This window comes from Paramormyrops kingsleyae, chromosome 4 (assembly GCF_048594095.1).
Source record: "Paramormyrops kingsleyae isolate MSU_618 chromosome 4, PKINGS_0.4, whole genome shotgun sequence".
NCBI lineage: Eukaryota > Metazoa > Chordata > Actinopteri > Osteoglossiformes > Mormyridae > Paramormyrops > Paramormyrops kingsleyae.
This window is the reverse complement of record NC_132800.1, coordinates 35,148,620-35,172,078: the sequence shown is the minus strand read 5'-3', so window position 1 is coordinate 35,172,078 and position 23,459 is coordinate 35,148,620. Positions and strand designations below refer to the sequence as shown.

General features: G+C 45.4%; 1 protein-coding gene across 2 annotated transcripts; it reads right to left on the bottom strand.

Annotated features, from left to right (window-relative positions):
• Nucleotides 1-1,218: 1,218 nt before the first annotated feature.
• Nucleotides 1,219-13,845, bottom strand: LOC111845986 (BTB/POZ domain-containing protein KCTD1-like). 2 transcript variants are annotated; one of them, XM_023815771.2, is made up of 5 exons: nucleotides 13,144-13,845; nucleotides 5,729-5,907; nucleotides 4,368-4,512; nucleotides 3,455-3,760; nucleotides 1,219-2,586 (listed from the first exon to the last, which is right to left on the bottom strand). In XM_023815771.2, the coding sequence occupies exons 1-5, from the start codon at nucleotides 13,150-13,152 to the stop codon at nucleotides 2,428-2,430; spliced, it is 798 nt and encodes a 265-aa protein (XP_023671539.1). In that variant the 5' UTR covers nucleotides 13,153-13,845; the 3' UTR covers nucleotides 1,219-2,427. The 2 variants fall into 2 exon arrangements, with proteins under 2 accessions (XP_023671539.1, XP_023671538.1); XM_023815770.2 differs by lacking the exon at nucleotides 13,144-13,845 and adding an exon at nucleotides 9,513-13,087.
• Between the last annotated feature and the right edge of the window lie 9,614 nt (nucleotides 13,846-23,459).

Here is a 23,459-nt window from a genome sequence, read left to right as displayed (position 1 = left end):
AAGCTAAAGTAGACTGATCCATCTGGAATGTGAAGGATTTACAATCAGCAAGGCTAAACCTGTATTGGTTACGTTCACTAATCCACATGGTGAGATACAGAGCCGACATTCAACAGGGGGATTTTCCATCCATAAATATCACTTTCTCTCAGTCATCGTGGGTAGCAAAGTCATGAAACATAATGTTGTTGCCTAGTCTTCCTAAAATGTGCTTGCGTAGAGTTCAAATCATTTTCGCGCCCAAGCGACTCACAAACGGCAGTCTCAACTGCAAGGTTACTTCCTTTATTCAGTCAGCTGGCACAGTTTGTTGCATTTGGAATAAATCAAGTAATGTTTATAGACAGTCTGGTTTCTTTTTGCCTTCTTTTTTAACCAGGCCATTGACAACAGAAACATGTGTGAAATAGAAATGATTCCAGCACGTTTTGTGACATTAAGAACACAAAACCCTTTATGTCCGTAGCCCTTCGAAACTCCATCTGATTTCCTGGCTCATGCTGTTCTATTACCCCAGAGGAAAATGTTTATGACTGACTCATCGCTGCATTCAAAGTTGCCTAAAGAACAAAGCATCCTTGCCAAGTATTCTGTACCGTAAGGGGATTGCGTTTCCTTAAGTTAAGATAGTTAAAGAACAGAAAATAAGCAAGACTAAGATGAAAGAGTCTCTTTAATTTTCTTTGAGATGTTTCACTGGGTCAGATGTACTGTGACACCATCTAAGATTTTCCTTGGATGGGAATGACAGGGGCATTAGTGGACAGAGACAAGGGAAGGGAGGCTGAGGTTTTGGGTCTACAGATAGGAATATGGGGTACATCACCGTGCCAGAAACACCCACCAGAAACTGGCCCGCTGAAGTAATAGGCCAGCGACACGTGAATCTGGGTCAACGGTTTGCCCACTGGCAGGTCTGTGACTCACCACAAATGAGTAAATGTCGAGGAGGAAAGGGCTAACTGTGGGTGAAGGACCTCCATGTAATTCTTGTAGGACTACAAACCCCACTACACCCAGCTGTCCAGTAGGCTGCTAGGAGATACGGAGACTGTATCTGTGAAAGCCTCACTTCCATGCCTCAAGAAGACCTTCAACTCTTCTTCATTTGTTCTCGAATACTCCCTTGATAGGGTACATTTACCCTCAGCTTTTGGAACTTTTGTATTACATCGACATTGAGTCTAAATGTTTTAAAAATCCAGCACATCACACAGGTCTCATAGGTGCCACTGTTGGGTTATTTAATTTTAAAAAAGTACAAACACAACGAATGATGGAATTTGAGTTTTCAGAGGAAGCGCTAGAGCACATTTCGGCGGTTTGAGAGGGGATGCGGACTGGGAGAGCTGGGATCCCCAGAGCACACAGAGACCTACCCAACCACGGTGTCCCACTCGGCCCCGAACTGGGACCGCAGGAAAATCACACATGGCTGTATCGGCTCTTGGCTGAGGAACCGTGATGAACTGGAGGAGGAAGACTAATAGGCTTGGATGGAGCCGGAATTCGGCAGAATGGCACGATAAATGAACGAAGGCAGACGTCCATTTTCAGCTTCTCGTTCTCCAGAAACATCCGTCTCCTTGCGCAGCTGCTGGGGGAAGGCCAGGGGTGGCAGCTCAGGTGCTCTTGTTATGTCAGAACTGCCATCAATACTTACTGGCAATGCTCAGCTAATTTTAATAGACGGTTTCACTCTGCACTGTGTATGCTGCCCCGGAAATTATTATACCACAAAGCACAATTTTTCTCATATTCTTTTGTAGACCACAGCATGCAGGTAATCCTTCTTTCTGTTCACGGTGAGTGTGGGTATATGTATATATACCAGAAGTGTCATATGTACTTTTGTAACTGAGTAAACCACAATGTGCATCTGGCATTTTTAAAAATAAAAACAAAACAAAAAAACCTTTGCGAATGTATACAAATTAAAACGGAATGTACTAGTCTAACCATGTCTATTTCGGGTCATGTACATATATAAAGGATATAATATTTCAAAAAGTTTTAATTAAAAAAAGAAAAACACAAAGCAGCATTATAGACTAAGCACATAAAATATCCAAAATCATTGAATATGTCAGCTGTGTTCCCAGCTGCCTGTGGGACTTATCGGCGTACTGAAAATGGCGGCGACCAGCGGGGAGAACGGAACCCCTTCGTATCAGTTGAGGAGCATTAAGAGCATCAAAGTTCTAAAACAAACTTTATTCTGGAGCCTGGGAGTGGAGTCCTGGGTCTGGATAATGGGCCCGGCGATCCCGCCAGACAACAATGTTCCTCAGGGCTCAGTACTTGGTTTTTTCTTCTAATAAAAAAAATCTTCTTTGTTTTCCCTTTGACGGGTTCTCCAGATGCCGTATTAAAGGTGACACAGTTAAATATGTCTCTTGGCCCGGAGATGGAACAGAGACCACCATCTTAGTCCAGCTCTTCCTGTTTTATCCGGATGATGCCGGACCCTCTCTGTCCCCTCCTGGTGTCTCGCTTCAGGACGTACTCGCTGAACTGCGACGAGTCCACGCCGCCGCCGCAGGAGCCGGCGATCTCGAACCCCCTCTGCTGCAGCCGCTCCAGCACCTGGAGAGTACGGCATGTCGCGTTATGGCGCCACCTCTGGCCAACGAACAAAACTGCACATCTACAGCCACAAAACATCAGCGTCGGTGAAAGGAACCAACGGCTTTTACACCGACAGATGGTATCGAATGTATACTGAATACCTGCGTTTAGCCCTGTTTGTCACAAAACATAAAATATAGAATTAAATGTTAGGGACAGATGGACATACAGATAGGTACAAACGTGCTGTTTGTGTCGCTTAATAAAGCCCCTCATTGTGAGCACACGTCCACACCCCCATTCCCATAATCCTCCAGCCCTGTAGACATGTGCAGACATTTCCGGAGGGCTTGGGCCCGCATTCCATTAAGAGGCCCCCAGGGGGCACTGTGGGTTTTCTGGGCCGTTTGGATGCTGTAGAGCTCAGCTGTCTGCCAGGCCTGGGGCTGGATGGCATGCCAGACTACAAAGGTCTCTGACTGCTGGCACTAGCCCCCTCTCTACTCCATTAGAGCAGACGAAAAGCCCAGTGGCATCTCGTTTTAATAACCAAACAGGATTATAGCTGAGCCCCCAGCCAGGCCTCGCTAGCGGGCTGCTTCAAAGCCGCTCCCGCTTGGGGGAGCCAAATTCGCACTCTCTCCAAAGGAGCAGGAATTTTGGGGGGGTGGGAGGGAGGGGGGGGGCACAGCACAAGGCGAAGGAGATTAATGGCATGTCTCTCGGTCTCGGAGCAGATGCGTGACGTACACATGGAAACGAGGGCGGGGCAAATGGAAACGAGAGATGAAGGACTTAAACGTTATTAGCAAAAGGTCTGCGGGAACCCAGACGCCGGAATGAGGCTCGCGGAAGTTTCTCTTGTGGTTAAGTGGAGGTCAGTCACCTGGACGGAGTTGAGGTGGCAGTAGCCGTTGAGCGGGAAGCGGATGACGTGCGTGGAGTCGTGGTTCCATCCGGCGTTGACCGAGTTGCACATGACGTCGCCGATCTCGGGGAAGACCTCCTCGATGAGCGCCTTGTCGCCGCTCAGGCTGATGCGTTCGCCGAGGTCCGGCGCCACCCGCACCACCAGGCACTCGCAGGGCCGCGACGCCCAGCCCAGCTCCCGCTCCTGCTTCCAGCGCTCCAGCTCGGCCAGCAGCGGCTGCAGCTGAAAGTAGCGGGCCTCCTCGTACAGCAGGCTGTAGTCCTGCGGTTGGGGGGCAGACAATGGGAGAGGGTGGGGAGGAGAGAGAATGGAGGGAGAGAGAGAACAGGAAGAGTGGGATTGTGAGTGTGTATAGAGAAAAGGCCCTCTGGCATTTGGCCTATCCCTCTTCAGGGGTACCATGTTTCCCAGTAACTGGTCCCAGTGCTTAGATCCCAAGGACTATTACCATTAAAAAAAAAAAGAAAGAAAGAAAAACAGACTGATTGCAGGAGCTGATATCCTTCCTAGAAATATTTGGCGAAGATCTAGATAAAATGCTGACTGCACAGCATTTTCCCACAGTCAACTGCACCGGAGATCAATGGAGTTTCTATAAAAGCCATAGTTTCAAATGATTTGCGGCTCATGGCTCTGGATTTCTTAACTGATCAACCCTCACTACTGTAGTATAGAGAGTCTGCAATGCACTGAATGACTGAGAGTTTTAGGTTGATGTAGTAAATGATGTAGTAAATCCGGCATAATCTCTCTCTCTCTCTCAATCTCTCTCTCTCTCTCTCTCTCTCTCACACACACATACACACACACACACACACACACACACACACACATATACATCTTGACTGGAGGCTTTGGTGATACTCACCTTGAAGTCGTCAGGAATAAGGAGCTTAGAAGTCCTGAGGAAGTTCAGAATATACCGGAACATGTGTCCGTCCCTGTCGATGAAGTAGTGCTGTTTGAGGCTGTCCAGCACGATGGGCTCCGTGCCGTCGAAGAGCCGGCCGATCCTGTGGAGCAAAGCGTCGTCTCTGAAGGACAGTGTCCCACGTTCCAGCAACTCCTACATCAATGGCAATAGCCTCCCTCTGCGGGCATCTTTAATCCGTCATGTTAACACCGCACAGCTTGGGGGCACTATGTACCCTCCCTGCTAGCTCCACCATGGACAGCCCTGCCATTTCAGCCCAGAAAAATGCCTTTTGAGCAAAAAAACGGGCAGATTTCCGGATGCACAATGGAATATCAGTCACTAAAGGGCACATTCTCCCAAAGCCATCTGTCACCTTGCCAACGCTAATTCTGGTCAACTAATTTGTTACAGCTGGCTCAGGGAGTCCAGCTAGCACCACAGAACTGCTTACGGTACCCTGCATTAGCCGGACTGCTCAGGATGGATGTCACACAACATTAAACCGGCGTCATGAAGGGTGACAATGAACCATTCTCCAAGCTAATGAAGACAGACAGGTCGGAGAGACCAAATGGGATGGATGGCATAGGATCTCACTCGAGCAGTCATTCATTATCGTTGAAGATCTAAAATTGTACCTCTGATACAATGGATTCAGCAGAATTCAGAAAAAAATGTTTCTTAAAATATCTAACAGTAACATGGTCAGGCAGCCTTCTCAAGAGCGTAATTTTAAATGACGCAGCCTGCGGACAGCGGCCATCCTCTTTCAGACAGCATGCGTCACAAGCACCCAATGGATCATCTGTTAAATTAGTAAATTGCGTTCCATTTCATTTTTTATTAGCGCTTCCCAATGCAGCACGTGTACAGAATTGCGATTGGACCTCAGACGCTTCATTGTAAATTGTTTTGTATTATTTCGTCTATTGTAGATGGATTCTCTTTGAAGAGCATTATGGGCAGTAATAGCCTTTATGATCACCTCACTGTGCTGATTAATATAGATGCTCCGCAGGTTACAATGCTCTGCGTTACGATATTTCGACTTTACGATGGGTATGATCATTTAATAAATTACATGAGATATTTGACACTTTATTATGAAATAGGCCTTATGTTAATGTGCTAATTTAAGTGTTCTGAGCATGTTTAAGGTAGGATATGTTTGTTAGGCTATGCGCGCTGTATTAAAATGCATTTTCACCTTGCGATATTTTCGCCTTATGATTTATCGGAATTTAACCCCGTCGTTACCCGGGGAGCGTCTGAATTTAATTAGGAGATTTCTTGGTTCTGAGGCGGGGGCTCACCTGGACTCGGGGTACTTGGTGAGGGTGGCCAGACTGCTGGTGTACATGTGACCGCCAACATCGATGTGCACGGGTGCGTTGGACTTGGTGAGCTGAGCTGGTGTGGGGATTCCCTGGCTGCTGAGGGGCGAGGCCGGTGACCTGGTTATCATGGGACGTGACATGTTGGTCCGGTTGTCCTGCGTCGGGAAGATAAACGGAGACTGATTGACCTTCTGGATTAACCTTCCAACAACAGACAAGGAACAAATAAAACACAACAAAAAATCACAACGAAACGCTACGTGACGAAACGCTACGCGACGAAACGCTACGCGACGAAACTCTACGCAACGAAACGCTACTCAACGAAACGCTACGCAACGAAACGCTATGCAACGAAAGCAAGAATGGCTTCTCTTGTTGGGTCACAATTTATGTCTACGTTTAATGTTCACTCAACTGAAATAATTGTTATACCTCATATCCCATCAAAGCTACATTAGAACTGATATCTTATATTTAAAAAAGGCTTTTCACAAACAAATAAACTTATAATCAATTACATCATAGTAACTTAAAATAACTCCAGTATGACTGACTGAACATGGATGTTTAATTACAAAAGCAGGAGAATCACTGCTTTGTAAAAATTACCCAGCATTCCCTAGCTTAGGGGTGGGGAACCTGATCCATGGAGAGCAGTTGTGGGTGTGGATTTTTGGGATGACCTCTCAGCCAATAATTAATCAGTGGTTCTCAGCTCCAGTCCTCGGGACCCAATATTATTGGCTGATTGAGATGCCATCCTGCACCGACCCTCCATGGATCAGGTTCCCAAACCCTGCCCTAGTTGCAGAGGCAGGGCTGTTCCATTGGGAGGGAACCTCTGAGAATATTGCCCTGACACCCCCCACGCATTTCAGTATAATGGTACGTTCCGTGGGTCCTGTTCTAGCACAGACCATCAGGACTGCAAGGCTGGCTGCAGAGCCTGGGGCGAGCATAAGGCCCCCGGGCAGGCGGGGCCAGACTGCAGCCCCGGGGCCACGGCGGATGACACGACTGTCTGCACAAAGGGGCCAAGTGACAGGGCGTCCCGGCTCTGTCAGACAGGATTTCCATCAAGCATGACGGGGGGGGGGGGGAGTGGGGGGTTGGAAACACTTCGCCCGGAAAACGCACAGAGTCTTTTCCAATAATCTGCCCGGTGAAACAGCACTAGGAATGGCAATGATGGAATCATAATCGTTATGCGACGAAGAACACCCAGGCTAATTAAAACCTTCGAAACCTTTGCCCTGGAGAGCCCATGGAAGCCATGGTAACAAAGAGACTAAACACCATATTAAGCGTAACCTCAATTCACAAGGATACAAGGCAATTCATATAACATAAAGGCTTTAGAATGTAACCAGTGCTTTGGCTTTTGCATTCCGGATTCTCCGAAACTTCAGTGAAACCTTGTGTCAGATTCTTGTTATATGTGTAATAATGTGCTATATAAACCTGTCCTTTTACATAATTTACAAAGCATTACTTAGACAGAAGCCTCTATCAGTCTGACTCATTGAACATTTCTGTAAGGCGTGTATGGAGTTGGTTTGCTGCAGCAGGTTAGGTACCCAGCTGAGGTATCCAGTAGCATCCAGGAAGATATTTAACCCCCCGCGACCCCGCGGCTGCTAATCAAGACGGCGGGGCACCATCTTCAAGCTCTGGCGGGTCGATTGACTGAGTTCCACACCTGGCTGGACGCAAAGCCATTACGGGTCCAGGACACTCCCACTTCCAGTTTGGAGGGGGGGGGGCGGTTACTGGTAATTCACCTAAAGACACCCCGAGTTCCATCCTAGGTGGGGGTGGGTGGTGTGTGAGAGCGGCAAGCTGCCCCAAGCCCTGCTGTCACAACCACTTGTAGTGACGGATCACTCCCCCCCCCCCCAAACTGAAAAAAGGTACGACACAACAAGCAGCCCACCGCAGGCCGCAGCTCCGCCTGTCAGAGGTGATGAATCACAGGCCGGACTGACCCATTTCGCGGCATCACGGGAGTCCTCCGAAGTCTTGGCACTGTCACCCAATTCTGTATGATGGTGGTATGAACCACACAACCTCAAGGATGACTTTAAGTTCAACACCCCTCTAACTTTCAAATCACTTAAAATGATTTCATATTTCCAGATACTCTTGCTGTTTTCACATCACTGATGTTTCATTTGGATCCAAGCTGTGTAGTTACCAGGTGCCTACATAAACAGGACAAGAAAAGACCATATATGGCTTAAAATTCATTTAAAATAGCTATAGCAAACCATTAAGCTCTATACATATACACTGTACCTCCTTTATCTGCGATTCAGTTCTCCCTAAATTAAACCGAACACGGCACCATGCACAAGACTCTAGTTTTCAGTCATTTCTTTTTCTCAATGGATCGCAGACCTGCAGACACAATGTCAGGATGAAGGTCGACGCCCTTGAAGGGCATGCTGGGAATTGTAGGACGGCCTCACCGTGCAGTTTGTTAATACACTAAAACTGCTCATTGTTAAACTACAGCGACTGCAGCAAACTGGCATGCCATCTGGGGCTTCCGCTGCCCTACTACCTTCTCATTGTGGGACAGGCTGCAGGATCACCTCGGTCCAGCACTTGCTGAGCTGTCCAGGGACTGAGCAGAAATGAATGAATGAAATATCCACACAGACACATGCGCACAGGTTTGTATTCATATCTTTGTGGGGAACATCCATTCATTTCTACATTCATTTTCTTCGAAAAACCCTAATCCCAACAATGACGACCTCAACCCCTAACCCAGTCCTAACCTTAACCATAAGTAACCAAACAAAATACAAGACTTTTGGCATTTTTAGCTTTTTGATTGCAGTCACAAATGTTTATGAAATCGAGTTTCCCCTTTTGGGGGCCAAAGAATGGTTCCCACAATGGAAGAAGAACAGGTTTTTATCACATTGTTGGGACATTTGGTCCCTACAATGTAATATATACATAACCTCCCCCCCCCCCCCCCACACACACACACACACACAGTAGGAGGTCCCAAAATCCATTTTCGTCTCCAAGGTTGGCTGAGGGTGGACGGTCTAATTTTACTCAAACCAAAACGACAAACCAATTTAGCTCTGGATTTTTTTTTTTTATCAAAGCTTAAAAATAATAGACAAATAAAAGGAAATAATCAAATGTTTGCGTTGGGTAAGGAAGCATTGTAGAATATCTCGGGAGTCATTTTAAGGTTGCGTTTCGAAGCGCTAGGCATTCATTTATCCGCGATACCCTTCCCTGCTCTCCCCCAGGGCGGTCTTAATGGGTCCCAGCGGTGGCGCAGTGCAGTGAAAACGCTCGACCCCGACATGCGACATGAAGCCCGCTGTGTCGCCGGAGTTTGCCAAGTGCCCACAGAAAGCTCGCCCTGACTTTGAGAAAATTGTGAAGTTCTTGTGAAAACCCCTATTAACACAAACTATCACGCAAAGTCGGGACGTGTGAATTTTAGATGCAAACATATGAAAGAAACCAAAAATCAATGGTGGAACCCAACACTATGTCAAAGAATTTTTTAAAATTAAGTTAATTAATTCCAGTTAAGAAGGAAGCATTGTGTGTTATCTTATCGTGAGCCACTTTATAACCAGATTAACCGTAACCCATGTGTGGATCCCAAGAATGAATAGCAATCTAAGTGATTTATTTTAAATGCACATCTTGTGGGACGCTGGGTTACCCCAACGACACCCCATTTTAGGATAAATCTCCAGCTATAACGATCCGCCGTTACCTGCGTTTGGGGCACAGAAGTCGGCGACTTATAGGCGGACCGTCCGTCAGCCTTGTGTGGAGCCGCGGCGCCACCCTCCCGTCTCGAACCGGCGACCGGCTCCGCCAATCCCGCGCGGAGATCCTCGGGAGAGCCGGCTCCGTACGACGTGGCGGCGTGCATCTGCCGCGGCCGCCTCGGTGCTTTCCGGCGTGCGCTTTCCGCGCCATCCCCTACTCGGTGCGGCTGGAAACGATCCGGGGCTCTGGCACCCATTTGCGGGGATATGTGCGCAGGAGGCAAGCCAGGTTCGGGGCATGAGAGCCCTCCGCTCAGGCTCTGTCCCGCGCACGCTTTCGGTAACTTCGCGACCCTCGCCAGCGTCTGCATCCCGATGCCGTCGCTTTGTTTTCGTACCCAAAGCTTCTACTGCGGTGGTCTTCGGGAGAAAATGCTTTTCTGGGATGACTGCGGTAGACGTATTTCACAAATCTGGCGTCTGTTCGGGGATCTCACATGCAGAAGGAGTCCCCATTACTACCCAACTTTTTACCCCGCGACGCTGACCTGGATGCGCTGAAGGATCCCCGCGCTCTTAGCCTATATAAGTATATGTAACTTAATGAAGTGTGAAGTCCTTCACCGGCTCCGGCTGATTCGCCCTCCCTCTCGCTCAGAATGCATTCAGTTTTCAGAGCGCACTTTGCCCAGACCCGGTGTTGCGTGTAACGCACCGGGGGCGCATCCCGGCGCTTATGGGGTGTGTCGATCTGCACAGCTGCGCTTCGCACCCCGTCTCTCCAGCTTTCCCAGACGCAGCTTTTGTGCTCTTCAGCTCCGTGTCTTTAGTCGGATCTGAAGCACGACTGGGAAGGCGGGTCATCCAGGTACCGGTACAAAGGGCTTCCAGGGTCGATGAGAGATGACTTGCTGAACGGCTACGCGAGTATAAAGAGACCCGTCCACCTTACAAAACAAAACAATAGCCATGCTGCAGAAATCGGTGCATTTAGATTCGGGTGGAGGGAACCTGTCATCATTCATAACTTTGCGTTTGGATACACTTTTGCCTAAATAGAACAGTTATTAATAATCAGAATATGTTCTGTTACTCTCAGTACGGTGCGACGGCCTCCTCAGTACATCTTATTCCCAATTATGGTGTACTTTTAAAAGTGTAATCTTCCATTTTACTCATCAGTTAGAAACTAACGAGATCCATACCTGTAAACCATCCTAATTTGGCAGGGAAAGTCTAATGCAGAATGTCTCTTACAGAACTAGAAGTATAACGCTTTCAGAAACACTAAATGCAAAGCAAATAACTCGGCACCACCTCGCAAATGTAGCACGAGTTTATTGTTTAAGTGAACGAAAAGCAGTTACATTACTACAAATAACGGAAATACTCCGCAAATCTAACGTGAAACACCCCTACTAATTACTACACATTCCCTTATAAAGTCGGTTGCCCCACATCCCCGTCACATCACGGTGCATTTTGGCACTATGCTTAGTTTCCATCTCTACTGATCAGTCAGGATGATGAGCTGATCAAGGTCGACCCACTTTCTATAGAGGAATCTACTCTATTAATTCTGATCATGTATAACATCTATCCAAGCTGGTTTTCGTTCAACCTGGACCCTTCATTTATCTATTGAAGTAAGGGTGAGTCAGTTGACCAGATATTTCTATCAGTTCCTAACGGAAAAATGTACAATGTGCCAGGCTTTCAACGACCACAACTCATGACTTTGCCTCTAAATCAGTGACAGGGAGATCTTTCTCAAAATCAAAAGTTAAAAGCTATTAAATGTTCGGCTCTGACAAACCAGAATGTCTTTGAAACTTCAAGGGACTACTGACATTGTAACCCCGCCAAGTTCATCGTAATCCGAACGATTTCCCTCAATGCTAATACACGATAATCACAACCATTCAAATGTAATATTTAGACCCTTAAAATCGATGAGAGCTCTCCGAAGTTTGTTTGCCATGGTTAGCAGTTGAAGATCCGATGTAGCATAATTTTTCGTCATCTTAACGGAAACATATCTATTCATCCATGTATTTTCAGGCCGTTCTTCTCAGTGGGAACATTTCTAAACTAAATTTAGTTACTTGTGGACATCCGTGGTGGGAGGGAGGTATTCCGGGTATACCACAACAGCGCCCTCTAGCGTGTAGCCCTGCGCAATGTCGATGCACATGAAAAAAAATACTCAAAAACCTCAGTGTCGGCATAATGTGTGCAGTTATTACACAGACATACAAAGTATACTTTTGTGACTTACTCTGAGATTGATTAACCTACACTGTAATTACGTAAATACCTTGCTACCGAGAAATATCATTAAAGTGATGCACTGCACACGATTTAAGAAAGACATAGGCTACTCCAAGCTAGTTTTATGAACGTAAAGGCAATGGAACTATTAATAAATTATTTTCATACAACGGTACAATCTGGTTTAACACAAGCAAAACGCAAAAAAACCTCAAGCCACTCGGTCGTTTCCGATTGCATATTTGCCACAATTAACATAATTTGTAATGCAATTTGAGGATAATAACTCTGCTCACCAAGCCAAAAGTCAAAGTTAGCTCCACTGACCACACAATGGCGGTAGTGTTTCTTACGACTCGGTCATTTCTCCATTTACACTTTTTCTCCCAACGTCGCATTATTGAATTTCGGCATAAACTAAGTGCAAAGTATATATAAACGTGTAAATCCCAGCAACACTGAAACGACGTAATGTTAATTACTTCGTCGTCTCGCTACGGTCTGATTTCGTGATAAGGTCCCACATTTTTTTTGTAGCTGAAGAGAGACCTCGCACTGCCCCATCTAACTTTCAGGGGAGTCGAATTTGTAGAAAAGCACGGACTTCTGCCTTTGTTTTTACGGGAGTGTAAAACAAATAGCAGCGACGGCAGAGACCTGCGCTATTTCAAATTGTTTGCAGCTATTGGAAATCATTGCACTGCTGGCTTGGGTCAGCCCACCAGAGACCGTATTCTCCTTCCCAGGCAACAGAAAGCGTTTTTTTTTCCCTCCAGGTTTACAAAGAAAAGGCTCACGTTACAAAAGACGGCAAGTACAAAGGGGTGATTCATGTGATCAGCATTGACGCACTTGGAATAGGTACCTCCTGTCTAACAAAATAAGGCAAATCCCCCTTGGCAAAATTACTCCACAATGGCGTCTTTCATTAACTGATCTGGGACATTCACAAAATAAAACTGGTATATAAAACTACCCAGGATCTGTGAAAGCTAGATCGGAAATCTCACGGTGACACACTATAAACGAGGGGCACCGTTGCGCACCAGAACAAATGACAGTTTTTTGCTATTCGGGGGTCTCGGCTACACGCCGGAAGCCGGTTCAGATCGAGGGCGCAAGCGGTTTCGGAGGTTCCCGTGTTTTCAACGGAGTCATAAATCCACAAATTCATCCCCCTTCGGTTTTTGTGGGACGCGACCGGCTGTCGGACATCCACGAAGTGGTTAAATTTGTCTTTTTTTATTCGTTAGAAGTGTGGCGCTTCTCCGCTGGCACATGCGTAAATGCAGCTGCGCCCTAAATGTCCCGGTCGCACCAGCCTCTGCAAATAATCGCAAATCCAAATGTATCGCTCCTTACCTGAAACATCGATGAACCTCGAAATGTCCTTTTTGGCACTCTTTCCCCCCTCCGATTCCGTTGGCGATCTGCTTCCCTTGCTACACCAGAGAGAAATGCAATAGCTTGGCTAAGGTAGACAGAACAAAATAGAGAGAATAGTTGCTCCGGGGCTTCTGAACCCCTTAAGGCAACGATCAGGATACAATTAGCTCATGCCTCTACCCCAGTCTAAACCAATCTGCAAAACAGAACTCCAGTAAAATTAACTGATCGTGGATGCATCACGACTGCCCCTTTTTTCTCATAATGTGTCCATTTTAAAAATAAAAAAATAAAATATGATCTCCCAAAATATCGACATAAAACAGCCTCACGTCTGCCTCGAACTTGCCTATTGCCCTTCTCTTGCACAGAAAAGCTGATTTTAATCGTTATGATTAGTTTTGATGTAACGTTTCCGCAGGCGATTTCTGCAAATGGATGGAGTGTTTCTTTGCCAGAAAGGGAAAAAGCAGCAGATGATGGTAATTATATAGATTGTTGGTTGTGTCTTTTTATCCCCCCCCCCCCCCACAAAAAAAAATACAGTCTCGAAGCTCTATTTTCTCAAGTCATGGCTGAGCCAAAGTGGTCGTGAAGCCGCAACTTGTTGATTTTGATAATCACAGCTTTAATTGTAATTTTATTCTCTTCTCCCTCGTTTGCGTTTACATTAAAGAAACGTCCAGCTCATGTGAACCGGCGCATAGCGTGTCTGTCAGGTTTCAGCTGGTGCCCGGAAGGATGCCAAGAGCCTTTCACAGTCTTTAACCGCGCAGGGCTTAAACCACACACAGAAATCTAAAACGAGTTAGAAATACACCTCAGCATTTTGTATAAACGTGCAGTCACGGGGCACGACAGGCGTACGGTGTTGCACAAAAATGTACACTAGATATTGTTCATAGACTCCTACTGCAAGGACGAGACACCAAGTCAACAATAATGCTATCATAAACTTCCATCTAGTAAACGGTATACTGTATGTAACATTTGGACTGTGGCTAAATTATTAAAACTGCATCGCCCCATAATCAGCGATATGTCCGTTTTTATTTGCCCCCCCCAAATGGAACAGATTTTCTGAGACGAGACGCGCTTTCGCCCCCTGGTGTTACAAGCAGTACTGTTAATTTATGCAGAAACCTTAACCAGCTCCATCAATCCCATACCCATAACTCAATGGGGGTGTCAAAATTGCCGGTGATGGACGTGCAGTGTTTTTGAGAAGCAGCCTGAGAATCAAGGAAGAAGGACCCCGATGAGGACAATGAAACAGTCGAAGGTGAGCAAGAACTTTGAAGACGTTTAATTTAACTTCAGGACGCAATTTACTTGACTGTTAAAAAGTCGATGAAGAGGAAGAAAATGAAATCAAAGATGAAATCAGTTTTTTTTCTGTCGTAATTCATCACAATATTCACTTTATTCTTCGGTGCAAAAAGATTGTCGTGAATGTGCAGTGTGATTGTGAAAAGGAATCGGAAAGTACACTGTCGCGTGTGGCCTTTACCCTCTTCGTAGACTTCACGTGCATGCACACCAGCAGTTCATTTGTGAATCCCAGCGCCTTCATATTAGGCTTTTTGGCACCGTCTACAGGAATCTTCTCCGGGGGCGAGCCGAGGACGGCCGGCCAGACCTCACGTGACCGAGGACCTGGATTTTATTTCTCCGTGTTTGGCCCCGTTTCCCAGAGGAAAACAAACACAGGATTAAAGCGCTAAGATGAAGTTATTTGCCTAAAGGCAAAGCAGAAAAGCCAGATATTCTAGCCCCCCCCCAACCCGTTTCTATCTGTGCTATCAGACCCACATGCTTTAGGAACCAAGTGCATCAGTGGTCTCCTAATCTGCTCACGTATCCTGCATTTTCTACAAAGCTGAAGCTGGACAGTAATGGTACTTAAGATTCCGTGTCTGAGATGCCATATTAAATGTTGCAGAAGGTGACTGGTGACTATTGATGAGCAGCTTGTCCCCTCAGAAGGAATCAGAGAGCTCTGGATGCAGAGACAGGAGCAGCTTAACTTTCTGTTTGAATGCGAGTGAACCCCCAGTGCGGTGGGGACACCATAGTATACTATATTTTGGAGGACAAATTGCTAAAATCACTTGCAGATGTGCAGGTCTAAGAATTCCTCTGCGGTGCTATGAGATTACATCATTCCCACATTTATATTTTGGATTCAACATGGAACATTTAAGAGTACCTCTATTGCCACATATGATTAAACTAACCTCATTACATTATGTTCTTGCATGTTCAGTGCCTGGCTTAGATGTTGGTGACTGACATGAAGATGACTGAGTTGCACATGTGAGAGAATAAACGAAATGAAAGGCAAATCCAACGTGGAGCATGTGTTTAATGATTTGACTTTTTTTCCAGGCTGAATTAACGTCAACCTGGACAAATGTATGAGAAATTCACTGTTGACAGGAAAATGACTGTAGAGACTCAGTGCTTGGGGTTTGCCAGTTAAATGTATACATCAGTGATCTGATTACCATTATAATAGTATCAGTGTTGATCAGCACCAAAGGTCTTTTGTTCTGTGAGATATTGCATATTCATATATATATATATATATATATATATATATATATATATATATATATATATATATATATATATATTAGGAGTTAGAGATCAGTGGTCATTGTTGACACACCACAGCACACAGTGCACAACAACAAAATGTGTCCTCTGCATTTAACCCATATGTGACATCGTGACGTAGCAGGGGGCAGCTAATTCAGTGTTTGGGGGTGGCCCTTTGCTGGTTCAAACCAGCAATCTTTCAATCACACATATATATACATATACATCACACACACACACACACACACACATATACATATAACATAAAGTCATTGACCACTTTATTAGTTACCCCTTGCTAATAACAGGTCAGAGCCCCTATAGCCTTCAGATCTGTCCGAATTCTTCATAGCAAACATTCATCAAGGTACCTGAACATTCCCCAGAGATGTTGGTCCATGTTGACATGATAGCATCTCGCAGTTGCTGCAGATGTGTCGGCTGCACCTTCATGGTTCCACCACACCCCACAGCTGCTCTATTGGACTGATATTTGGTAACTGTGGAGGCTATTTGAGTTCAGTGAACTTATGGTCATGTTCAAGAAACCAGTCTGAGATGATATGAGCTTTGTGACATGGTGTGTTATTCTGCTGGAAGTAGCCATTAGAAGCTGGGCGCACTGTGGTCATAAAGGGACGGACATGGTCAGCAACAATACCCAGGTAGGCTGTGGCATCTAAAGGATGCTCAAATGGTACTACGGGGTCCAAAGTGTACCGAGAAAATATCCCCCACACCATTATACCATCCACCAGCCTGCATTATTGATACAAGGCAGGATGGATCCATGCTTTCATGTTTCTTATGCCAAGTTCTGATCCTACCATCTGATGTTGCAGCAGAAATCGAGACTCATCTGACCAGGCAATGTTTTTCCCATCTTCCATCGTCGAATTTGGGTGAACCCATACCCACCGTAGCCTCAGTTTCCTGCTCTTAGCTGACAGGAGCAGTGTGGTCTTCTGCTGCTGTAGCCCATCTGCTTCACGGCTCAACATGCTATGCCTTCAGAGATGCTCTCCTGCATACCTTGGTTGTAACAAGCGGTTATTTGAGTTACCGTTGCACTTCTATCAGCTTGAACCAGTCTAGCCATTCTTCTCTGACCTCTGTCATTAAAAAGACTTTTTCACCCAGAGAACCGCCGCTCACAGGATATCACCTGCAACCAAGCCGCATTCAAAGTTACTTAAATCACCTCTCTACCCCATATGATGTTTCAATTGAACATTAACTGAAGCTCCTGACCTGTATGAATGAATGTTACATTTTTATGTAGCACTTTTCAAGACACCAAAAGTGCTTTACAGAACCAATGGGGAGTCACTTCGACAGCCCACACCTGGATGATGTGACAGCAGCCATTCTGCACCAGTACGCTCACCACACAGTAGCTAAGGTGGTTAAGAATGAGGAGCGAATTCACCAGTTAGATATAGGGGGTGATTAGGAGGCCAGATTTGATAGGGCCACAGGGGCAATTTTAGCCCGGACATGGGGGTACCACCCCTGGCTACTGGGGCATTGGGGTCCACACTGACCCCAGGAGGGCCTAACCTGTCAGCCTTCCTAGGTGGTCTCCCCCCAAGTGCTGGCCAGGACCAGACCTGCTAAGCATCATTCAGATGGATTACCAGGTCTAAACTGTAGATGGTGTGGTTGCTGACTGTAGCTGCACGATTTTATACAGTGTGCTGCCCACATATGATTGGCTGATTAGATATTTGCTTCAACGAATAGTCCAACATGTGTACCTCATAACGTTATCAGTGACTGTACGCTAAATATTTCTTTGTACCCACTCGCGAAAGCATTGGCTAACCACTTTGGTGTGAATTATAAAGATAAATATAAAGATAACCTTTATTGCCCCATTGTCACTTGGACAACAAACTGAAAATGCAAATCGACTCAATGTGAGGCATAATATTATGCTTCCAGAATGGTCCATGCTAAATAAGACATGTATAAAAGGGGGGGGGGGGAGCAGGTAGCATGAAGGTCGATGATATAAATTTTTAACCTAAAGGTGTTTGGATCAAGAAGATCCTGATTTGCCGTGATTTGACTCTCAGTCCACATGGATCGATTATGAATTCCACGGCGCACGTCAGTTTGAGCTTGAAAAGGACACTTTTTAAGCTGGTGTACTGAAATACAGGGAAATGCTGCGGGTAAAAAGGTCCATTTTGATAAGCATCTTTAATCAGAGGCTGAGTGCATAAGAATATATACTCGTCTAAAAACAGTGTAGCATTAAAACGTCAGGTGAGTGTGCCTGCCTGTGTACCCAGTGATGTGTGCCTGCCTGTGTACCCAGTGATGTGTGGCATCTTCCAGTAAGCACTGCTGAAAGTCTTGTGCCCAGTGGAGCCTGGGTATCGGCTCATCTGCCTATCTATAATTGCCTTTCCTCAGTTTATAATTTATCAGCACAATTCCCTGGCGTGAGATTGATTTGGTAGTGGGAATGTGATTATTCATCCTTCTAATCTGCTCACCGGCCTGCCAGATGTTGGTGGAAACTAAGATTATACTTTGGTTCTGTGAGGTACAGGGTTTCCTACCTGATCCTTAACATTGCGGATTGTGTTTGGCTGCAGTAAGATGTGTTCTGCCCGGGTCTGTGCGCAACCCTATCTGGATGGAATGCTGGTTCATTGCAGGGCACACACTCAAGCACTATGAGCAATTTAGAGACACCGATTTACTTAAATTTTAGTTTTTTTCCCCCTGCCATTGCTGTTGACCCTTTTATTTCTTAATTTTATTTCTTCTGCATGAAACCTGCATTTCAACAGAACCTTTTCAGTCGATTTAATTAAACATTTTCTACTTACATAGCGAACTACCACGGGGTGGCGCTCGTACTCTGATCTCCCCCCCCCATTGCCTCAATATCAGTAAAACAAAAGGCACATAATCATAAAACCATATTTAAGGATATGAGTGAATTTACACGTGCAGTTCATTGATCTCATTTGTTTGGAAGCTTCTCAACCAGCAAAGAAGAGTCGGATGGGTGCTGACACCGTCATTCTCTGACTTATCCATACGGCCTCCTGTCTTCGTTTACTCTTGGATGGCTCGTCTGTGAACTAGAAACTGACCTGCGGGACACAGCAAAGGAGTAGAGGGAGCTGGTCTTCGTGGAGTTAGAAGCGCTGAAGGCTTCAATAAAATGTAATCCTATTACATGGTTCCCTCTAGAGGCCAAAATAATAAAAGTTCCCTAATATCGAGAAGCAAGATCCCAAACATATGACTGCCGCGACTATCGCCCCGCACGATCGTACATCCCTTCATTAGTTATTCCGCAGAGACGACGCCATGTGCCTAAAAGTTGGACATTAACCGGGGCGAAGTAACCGTTAACAAAACAAATGTGTTTCATCAGACGCGGTTCCTGGGCTTGCTGGGATGGGCATCGCTGAAAAATGTCCAAGGGGACAAGGAATGAACTTATAAATCAGGTCCTGGAGGAAAGCAGTCGTGAAATCACCCCCGCCCCCGCCCCAGCCTGGCCAAGTCTCAGGTGTGCGATATGTTGATTCATCACATTTAAACCTGTTAGTTTGTGCTACTGCTGCTGCTGTCGGGGGCTGGAAAAACCCAAGGTACTGCAGCACACCGAGGGAGCGGGAATGGAAGAACACACAAAACCGGGAAATACCGGGGTAGTGCTGAAATGGAAAGGGGTCATTAAAGGTTTAATAAATATGCAATAAAAATATGTTTGCTGCATAATTTTAAGAACAAATAGAAGGAGCGTTTGTCTTTGGTCATAATTGTATTCCTCGTCCCATCCACCTCAAGGCTTATTTAAATAGAGAATGGCAAATGACAAAGTCGAGTTTTTCATGAGGAAATAAACCGGGATGATGTTTCTGTTTAAGTTGTCAAAATGCAAGAAATGCCGGCCGTATATTAATTTTTCAAGTAAAGCTGACTTGACGCACTGCAGTTTGATGAACCTGCACCGGAAAAACAAACAAACAAATAAATAAATAAATCCGGAGTCAGTTTATTTATTTATATGTTTATTTGCATATTTTGGCTCGTCGCCTATGCGCGTCTCCAGCAAAACACCTCGGGCAGTCAATCTGCAAGTTCATCACACCGCGTTTGATGGGCGAGGTCGATGCTATTCCCTCCCTGTGAAATGAGTTGGCGACGACATGATGTTGAGATTAATCGTGCCTTGGAAATAAATAAATTAAACGACACTTTGTAATGTTTAGGGCGCGACAACGCCCCCGTTTGCCCTTGTTGTAGTTTAGTGTTCTGCTATTAATTTTTATATTTACTTTCTACCCGATGCATCTTATTTCCGCCACGTCTCACAAGGCTGATTAATGTCCTGATTAGTTTCTTTTTTTTTAAACTTTGATGGGGGGCACAAAGTAGAAATTCAACACTGGCTTCCACTTAGAAGACCCAAGACACTCCCTACCCCCCAAAGCCAACACAATCTTTGTTTAGTCTTGATCCCTCCATCCATCGTAGCTCTGCCTGTAGATGTGTCTTAATCTGAGTCACAGCAAGGACTGAAACATCGCAGACAGCTTGTCGTCAGGGATTATACATCGTAGCACGGATCTGAACACCCCCTTGACTGGCTACTGTCCTACCCGGGGGGCCTACATATGCATCTGACAGCTCCTATACGTGCCGGGGGGATTTAACATTACCAGGCAGCCGATGCAGTGGTATGCCGTGGGGGTACCAGAGAAAAGGATAAATCCAATATTGATGCAGGCCTATAGTTTTTTCTTAGAAAACGTACGCGGATTATTTACACTATAATAGAGCTGCGTCTCGCGCTGAGTAAACAACTGACGCAAGAATGATTTATGACCAGCGTGAGCAATTGAAATGTGCACTTCATATAAACATGCAAGGCGATACAGTATACCGGCAAGAAGATGAGGGATGATCAGAATGATGTGATATCTTTTGTCAGTCGGGGTAGCGAGTTGCGCCATTTGGAGCGATGACCGCTCCCGACCGCGCCACCTGCCTCTCCGGAGAGCGACTCAGGGCGATCCGGGAATCAGACAATTTCACGCAGCTACTGGAGGAGCAAATGAACTGAGCCGACAGCAATAATGAAATTATCCAAATGTTATTACAGAGCGGTCTGCCTCTGTCCTACTTTCATTCAAATTTCAGCTCTGCGAGCGCCGCTGGTGGCGAATAAATCAGCATTAGCGTGTGTCTGAATTATTAAGAGGTAGATTTCCTTGTTTGTGCTATACGCAAAGGAGCTTGTTTAGCGCTTAACCCAGAGACGAGTCCTTACTCTCCCGAGTTATGATGTGTGTTTTTCCATCAGCTGTACAATACGTTTATAAATTCAATGAGTATATACTGAGTAATTTTGCCAGAGGTTTTGTAATTCTGCTTAAAACACCTTTTCGAAATAATACAACATTTGCTGAAATGGATAATTTATCTTTTCGATGCATTACGGTATTGGTTCAATTTATAAAAGTATGCAATGCAAATTTCCAAAGTATCCCTCGAAATCTTACGCAAATATTGTCCAGGGTATTGAGTATCCTGTGCTTCCTGCGACCTTGCAGCTACTAGGAGTTATAGAAGATGGATAGATGCATAAATAGGCCTAGATACCGTTGGGTCAACCCGACATATGTGACCGCTATCTTTTGGGTGGCCGTGTCTTAGCAACCCAATTTACTTTGTCAACTGAGGGCAGCGACGATGAAGCCTGCCTAGGGCACTGCATAGGTTTCGACAGGTACTAAAAGAATTGGTATAATAGGCCTATCGCTTCCTGATCACAACACCAAGAAACCTGCATTCTGAACGAAAATTATAAATATTTTCGGGTTTATAGAAATAAAGGTGACAGTGATTGTCATTGTTGACACACCACAGCACACAACAATATAATGTGTCCTCTCCATTTAACACATATGTGACATAGTAGTGAGCAGCTAATTCAGCACGCAGGAAGCAGTGTGTGTGGGTGGTACCTTGCATAGGGTGCCTCAGTAGTGCCTAGCTGGTTGGGGATTCGAACCAGCAACCTTTTTAGCTGGTGATACACTAACAACTATGCATGGACTTAATTTATGCCTACCTACAATCGCATGTTTTTTGGATGGGGGGGGCTCGTGTGTGATATCAGAGGTGGAACACAAGGGATTTACCATGTTTGATATCAGTGTCATAGCATCTAATACTTTAGTAGCTTTGCGTCAGTCTGAACTACGTTATCAGTTTATTATAACGCCACAATAATGCAGTGCAGCGATTCTCGACCCATAGGTCACGACCTAAATTTAGGCTGTGGCAAGTTCTGAAAGGGTTGTGAGGCAGAGTTAGAAATGTAAGCATTTTAAAACCAGCAAGCTCCTATACTGATCCATGATCAGATTTCTCAGCCCCAATCCTAGAATTCTGCAAATCCTTAGTGCCAAACCAGTGAACACTCAACCAATCCAAGAAGCCAAACCATAGATGCTTGATTTTAAATTCACTGGCACATCCAATCAGATTTGTGCGATAGGCATTGATTGGCGTTAATTGCAGAATGGACTGCATGCTTGATCATAGCAGTAATTTAAACCTATACCTGATATAGGGTCGCGACATTTTTACAACCCAAATTCCGGAAAAGTTGGGACGTTCTTTATACTTGAATAAAATGAAAACAAAATGACTTTCAAATCAAATGAGGCAATATTTTATTCACAACGTAACATAACAAATATTTAAACTGAGAAATATTACAATTTTATGCCCAAAATGAGCCGATTTCAAATTTGATGCTTGGTCTCAAAATAGTTGGGACAGAGGCATGTTTACCATGGTGTAGCACAGAGGCATGTTTACCATGGTGTGGGACAGAGGCATGTTTACCATGGTGTAGCACAGAGGCATGTTTACCATGGTGTAGCATCTCCTCTTCTTTTGAAAATTGTTTGAAGACGTCTGGGCATCGAGGTTATGAGTTTCTGGAGTTTTGGTGTTGGAATTTGATCCCATTCTTGCCTGATATAGGTTTCCAGCTGCTGAAGCATTCGTGGTCGTCTTTGACATATTTTTCGTGCAATGATGCGCCAAATGCGCTCTATAGGTGAAAGATCTGGACTGCAGGCAGGCCAATTCAGCACCCGGACTCTTCCCCGATGAAGCCATGCTGCTGTAATAGCTGCAGTATGTGGTTTTGCATTGTCCTGCTGAAATACACAAGGCCATCCCTGAAACAGACGTCGTCTGGACATGCACACGTTGCTCTAAAAGCTTTATAGCATTCATAGTTCCTTCCAAAACATGCAAGCTGCCCATACCATATGCACTTATACACTCCTATACCATCAGCGATGGAAGGTCTCCCTTCTCTTTAGCCCGGAGGACACGGCGTCCATGATTACCAACAAGAATGTCAAATTTGGACTCTTCTGACCATAGAACACTTTCCCACTTTGAAACAGTCTGTTTCAAATGAGTCTTGGCCCACATGACTTGACAGCACTTCTGGACCATGTTCAGATATGGCTTCCTTATTGCATGGTAGACCTTTAGTTGGCATCTGCAGATGGCACGGCGGATTGCGTTTACCAACAGTGGTTACTGGAAGTATTCCTGGGCCCATTTAGTAATGTCATTGACACGATCATGCCGATCAGTGACGCAGAGTTGTCTGAGGGCCCGAAGAC

Bases quoted from the DNA above. Each gene is read 5' to 3' on its own strand.
- LOC111845986 (XM_023815770.2), bottom strand. From the start codon at position 9,881: ATGCAGACGCTGGCGAGGGTCGCGAAGTTACCGAAAGCGTGCGCGGGA. The intron at 4,513-5,728 runs GTGAGCCCCCGC...TTTGCTCCACAG, and splicing joins ACCAAGTACCCCGAGTCCAG to GATCGGCCGGCTCTTCGACG. The intron at 2,587-3,454 runs GTGACTGACCTC...CGTACTCTCCAG, and splicing joins GCCACCTCAACTCCGTCCAG to GTGCTGGAGCGGCTGCAGCA.